The following is a 5,841-nucleotide window of genomic DNA, read 5'->3' as shown; positions in this document are numbered from 1 at the left end:
TTGATGCTGGAGAGAACACATGTCAGTTTGCTCAGAGGCTGGCCTCTGTTTAATCTTTGCCCTAGGCCCCAGTTACCAATACAGGGGAATGCAGTGTGTGTGTGGACAGTCCGCAGATCTTGCCCTCCGCCCCCACCCCCCAGGCTTCAGCTCCTTCTTTGGAAGATGGAAGGGATTAGGGGATTAGGACAGCTCACTCCCACAGATCTCCATCTGCAGAGCTGGGATCTTACCCAGGCTCACAGGTGGCTTGGCTCTGCCTCCAGGGGCCCCAGAGGGAAGAGGCGGGGCAGAAGCAGAGGGACAGAGACGGGACAGCTTTGCCAGCTGTGCAGCAGCAGCAGCAGCAGGAGGAGGAAGAGGAGGAGGAGAAAGAGGAGGAGGGAGAGGAGGAGAGGGAGGAGGAAGAGGAGGAGGAGGAGAGGGAGGAGGAAGAGGAGAGGGAGGAAGAGAAGGAGGAGGTTCCTGCACAGTGGAAAGACCCATGGGTCATCTCTGCTGAGTCCCTGGCACTCTTCCCAGCAGTTCCATGTAGGGACCAGGACCTGCCAGAGGACAACTTGAGAGTTCGGGAGCCAAGGCCTAGATGAGTGATGTGAAATACCCACATTCAGCTCTAACCCCTACCTAGGAGAGCATCAGAGAACCACTGTCCACCATTTGCCTCCTAGAGGGGTTCTGCAGACAGAGGTGAGACAGTCTTATCAATGTTGCAAAGGTTCCCAGGAGTCTGGCAGCCCTGCCAACTTTTGAGTGGCATCTTAAGAAGAAAGAAGGAACTGGGGGGGACATTCCAGCCAGATGAGCCACAGGATACCTTGTGAAATTTGGATTTCAGATAAACATTCTTTTTGAGACTAGTATATATTTAGCCCATGTAAAGATTCATATATAGTTGGTATGTGCTCATGCTAAAAGTTAATTCAGTGGGGGTTGGAGCGGTTCAGAGCCTGTACTACCCTTCCAGAGGACCTGAGAGGTTCCCATACCTACGTGGGGAGGCTTACAGCTTTCTGTAACTGCAGCTCCAGGGCATCCACCCTTCTGGCATCTTTGGTACTTACATACATGTGGAGTTCACTCATAGAGTCAGACACATACAAATTAAAAAAAAACACAAGTAAATCTTCAACAATTAATTAAATTTTTTTGAATTCTATTTGTCTTGTTAGTTTTATATCTGTATGACATTTATTTATGTAGTATGTAAGAGAGAGTGTGTGTGTGTACACGTGTCTGCATACATGTACCGTGGATGTCAGAAGACATCTTTGTAGGAGTTGCTTTTCCATATACCATGTGGGTCCTGGGGATCAAATTCAGGTTATCAGGCAAGCACCTTTACTCACTGAGCTACCTTGCTAGCCCTTTTTTGTTTTTTTGTTTTTGTTTTTGTTTTTTTGAGACTGTGTCTCAAATAGCCTAGGCTAACTTTTACTACATAGTGGAGGCTAACCTTGGAATCTCGATCCCCCTGCCTTCACCTCCCAAGTGCTGGGGTTACAAGCACACGCTGTCACACTCTGTCTCTATGGGGTTTTGGAAATCAGGTGGGGCAAAGGAAGGGAAAGAGAACAGGGAGGACAGGGAGCTCAATGTTGGGGTGCCCACACAACATGTGGAAGGTCCTAGTTCATCCCCAACATGGGGTGGGGGGGAGGAATGGATGAGAAGGAGGAGGGCAGGGGTGGGGTGACCACCCTCTACTGACTTCCTCTCCCAACTGTGTGCAGAGTACAAGGAGTGCTTCTCCCTGTATGACAAGCAGCAAAGAGGGAAGATTAAGGCCACAGATCTTCTGGTGTCCATGAGGTGCCTAGGGGCTAGCCCCACGCCTGGGGAAGTGCAGCGGCACCTTCAGACTCATGGGATAGGTGAGTGGGCTGGGCAGTCCTGGTGGGTTTGTGAAGGGCCTAGCTGGGAGAAGTGGCGGTGGCAAAAGCTCGGAAGCTTGAGGTGCTGGTGGCAGTGTGCCTCACTGGTCTGTACTGGAGAGGTAGCTAGCTGGCCACATATACTGTGTTTTATCCCACAGGGGACTTTGGTCTCATGTCCCACCAATTCTGTCTCGGCCCCTGAGAAAGCACACTAACAATGGGTCCCAGTGGTTTTTCTCTCTGGTTTTATTTGAGATAGGGTCTCATGTAGCCCAGGCTGGTCTTGAACTTACCTTGTGTTAGCCCAGGGTGACACTGAGTTTGGATTCTCCAGCCTCCACCTCCCGAGTGCTGGGTTTACAGATGTGTACCACCATACCCACCTCCTGTATTTAAGGGGAAACAGCCTTTTGCAGGGGGTTTGGCATGTGCTTAGTCAAAACAGCCCGGTTGTGTGAGCCCTATCCAAGCATGTCTTAAACAAAGATGCCTCCCAGAGCCAGTAAGGTACCCGGGCTCTGGAGCCGACGGAGGACTGAAGAGCAGGACTCAGTCCTTCTGATTTCATAGGCTGACCTAGGAACTGTAACACAGCTGCCAAACTGACAGGAAACCCAGCCCAAGCACTACCAAGCAGCTCTCTCTGCTGCTGTCATTGAGGGAGACTTTCTCTTTTGACTGGAACATATGGGACTTTTATCATCAAAACCAATTTGCATTTCTTTATTTTTAGGAATTAAAAACTCAGGTAGTAGTATACTACACCTGGGGACTGGACACTGGGGCAGGGGTGGGGGGTGGGGACAAGCCCAGAGAAAGAGGTGGCTTTGGAAAGAGCACTTGACCTGGAGCCTGAGTCCACCCCTCAGCACCTGGACCTCAGCATCCTCACCTCTCAGATGGGCTCTCTAGATCTGCTAGGGTGACTGGAGGCCACATGAACATCTCCTCCTACAGGCCTGAGCCCAGGGAGGCAGAAACCTCTCCATTCCAGCTCTGAAGGGGCAGGGGTTACATTAGCTTCTCTTTTCCTTAGAATGGAGGGAACAGTCAGGGGCATTCCCATTTGTTGTGCAAAGTGGTGTGAGGATGGTAGAGCCTGAAGACCAGGGCTTGAGACTCAGCTATCTTTAGTGGATCTGGTGCCTGACAAGAGGAGAATGGACCCACTGACCTGGACCAGGTTCCCTCCATTTTAGAAGCATGGGAGAGAGTACAGGAGGAGGCTCGGTCTGGTCCTGTGCCGTGATTCAACGCTCTGGGTTACTGTCTCTTAGCAAGCAAGATTGGAGGAGGGATTAACCATCATCACGTCTTAGTTGTGTCCTCCTGTGCCCCCCCCCCACCCCGTTGCTATGATAAAATGCCATGACGAAAGCAGCTTAAGGAGAAAAGGTCCATCCCAGCTTGAAGCACTGGATCACATGACCAGAAGGCACCAGCAATGAATGCCTGCATGCTAACTGAATGAATTCACTTCTCCACTCTGCTCTAACACTTGGGAGATCTCCTACCCTAGAGAATGGTGCCTATTTGGTTTCGGACCCAGGACCAGGGACTGAGGTGCCTATTTAACACAACAAAGCAGACCTGGCCTCCAGGTTCTCCCAGCAACCCTCAGTCCCTACCTGGCATATCCTGCCCTCTACCCTGAACTTTCCAGCCCAGGGACTGGGCTGCCCTTCCCCCAGAGGTTCTTCTCTATGTAATCCAGACATTTTGGTCTCTCCCTTACTCTTCTTCTTCTCCTCTCTCTGCAGGAGCACCCTCTCTTTCTCTTCCCCCTCCCCCAACTCTCCCCATGGAGACTCCCTTGACCTCAATCCTTGGGGCCAGTGAACTTACCTGAGATTCCCAATAAACCTGCCTTTAATATAATCTAATCTGGTTTAAACTGGCTCAATTCACCGGCAGTGAAAATAGCCTATCAGTGCCACCCAAAATGACTGTGTCTTTCACATCAGTTAACATAATCAAGGTGACACCCCCCCCCCCCGTATGCCCCACAGAACTTTCACCAAGATTCTAGATTCTGTTAAATCCATACTGTACATCTGTACATGTGTTTTACTTACGGTTTTACTGCTGTGAACAGACACCATGACCAAGGCAAGTCTTATAAGTGACATTTCATTGGGGCTGGCTTGCAGGTTCAGAGGCTCAGTCCATTACGTGGGAACACGGCAGCAACCACACAGGCATGTGCAGGCAGAGCTGAGAGTTCTACATCTTTATCTGAAGGCTGCTAGCAGAATACTGGCTTCTAGGCAGCTAGGATGAGGGTCTTAAAGCCCACACCCACAGTGAGACACCTACTCCAACAAGGCCCCACCTCCAAATAGTGCCACTCCCTGCGCCAAGAACATACAAACCATCACAACATGGTTCCTGATGATCCCTGGGAGGATGAAATGGAGACTTTCTATGCTGTGAATGGCCCATGGTGGGTTCAGGAGGAGGAGCTTCGTCTCCTTTATCATGACCACTGCCTTGAGAACTAGGTAGCGTGGAGCTGGCTTCCCTCAGAACCATTCCCTAGAGCTCACTGGTTTGTGGGGTTTCCTAGACAAGCATGGAGAGCTGGATTTCTCCACCTTCCTGACCATTATGCACATGCAAATCAAGCAAGAGGACCCAAAGAAAGAAATCCTTCTGGCCATGCTGATGGCAGACAAGGAGAAGAAAGGTTACATCATGGCGTCCGAGCTGAGGTCGAAACTCATGAAACTGGGAGAGAAGCTCACTCACAAAGAAGGTACCAGCCTGGCTGGCTCTGAGCCATCTGGGAAGGGTTAGGGAACTCTGGGGAGGGCAGTGTTGTGTTGCCCACCCAAGGCTGTGTAGACAGCAAGATGATGAATGGCCCGGAACCTTGAGAGCAGAGGTAAAGCTGGCTGAAATGTGGGACTGGAGTTTAAGGCAGAACCAGAGGGGAGAGGCATGTGGGTCAAGGTAGAGACAGACCAGTTGGAGTCCTAGAAACAGTGGAGGCTGACTTCCTGTGAGCAGCCGGGGCATCTGCCGGGATTCACAAATGATGAACAAACCTTTCACTGAGGATCTCAACGTGGCTCAGAATGGCTAGCAATGGAGCCTTTTTTTTTTGTTTTTAGAACTTTACTGGTGTGGTTATCAAATGTCAACTTTGTAGGCGATAATGTTGTATCACAATGTCAAAGACATAGCCCCGAGACAGGGGCTAGAGAGATGGCCCCATGGTAGAGTCTGTCCCACAAGCATGAGGATCTGAGTTTGGATCTTGGGAACCCATGTTTAAAACAAAACAAAACAAACAAAACAAAACAAAACAAAACAAAAGCTGGACAGGTGTGTGTGGCTGCCTGTAATTCTAGCACTCATTTGCGGGGCAGAGATGGACTGCCAGGGCAAGCTGGCTAGCTAGACTAAATCCGAACTGTGGGCCCTAGGTTCAGAACGCAGAAGAAAAGTCGAGAGCCATAGAGGAAGATAGCAGACATCAACCTCAGGTTTCTATACATTGGTGCTGGTGCACCTGCACATGAGCCTCCACACAGATGAACGGGCGTACACATGTGCACAGGAACCACACCCACTAAAAGCTATGACACAGGGCACACTGGCAACACAAGAGTTCAATTGATAAAGGGGGACAGCAGAGTGGCTCTTCAGTAGAGCTGAGGCAGAAGGCAGGGTGCAAGAGCCCCTCATCTCCAGGGCCATCTCCTTACCACAGCTGGGTCTGATACAGCCATCCGTGGTATTTCCAAATTGAGAGGCCATTGTGCCTCTGCCCCTAGCATCCCTAGGAACTGGGGGGTGTGGGAGCTTTTCAGGGTTAGCTAGGGAACTCTGTCCTGGCCAGCCACTGAAGTGGTCTTGCCTACCACATTTCTTGCTTCAGAGCAGGATGAGGGCCTGGACCTTGTGAGAGAGCTCTAGGTACAGTCTCGGGCCATTTGCAGTGTCTTTTTTTTTTTTTTTT

The 5,841-nt window shown here is 50.5% G+C and overlaps 1 protein-coding gene across 1 annotated transcript; it reads left to right on the top strand.

The window, feature by feature from the left end:
• Positions 1–586: 586 nt before the first annotated feature.
• Calml4 (calmodulin like 4) lies at positions 587–4,820 on the top strand. The gene is made up of 3 exons (XM_028784045.1): positions 587–690; positions 1,734–1,874; positions 4,444–4,820. The coding sequence occupies exons 2-3, from the start codon at positions 1,808–1,810 to the stop codon at positions 4,671–4,673; spliced, it is 297 nt and encodes a 98-aa protein (XP_028639878.1). The 5' UTR covers positions 587–690; positions 1,734–1,807; the 3' UTR covers positions 4,674–4,820.
• Positions 4,821–5,841: the final 1,021 nt, after the last annotated feature.

The sequence above is a fragment of the Grammomys surdaster genome, unplaced genomic scaffold (genome assembly GCF_004785775.1).
Source record: "Grammomys surdaster isolate TR1022 unplaced genomic scaffold, NIH_TR_1.0 108400, whole genome shotgun sequence".
Lineage (NCBI taxonomy): Eukaryota > Metazoa > Chordata > Mammalia > Rodentia > Muridae > Grammomys > Grammomys surdaster.
The sequence above is the reverse complement of the archived record's forward strand: the minus strand, read 5'-3'. Positions and strand labels throughout refer to the sequence as shown.

What these genes read in the sequence shown, in the direction of transcription:
- Calml4 (XM_028784045.1), top strand. Translation starts at nt 1,808, where the DNA reads ATGAGGTGCCTAGGGGCTAGCCCCACGCCTGGGGAAGTGCAGCGGCAC. An exon ending in CCTTCAGACTCATGGGATAG is followed by an intron (nt 1,875 to 4,443) that starts GTGAGTGGGCTG and finishes GGGGTTTCCTAG; the next exon opens with ACAAGCATGGAGAGCTGGAT.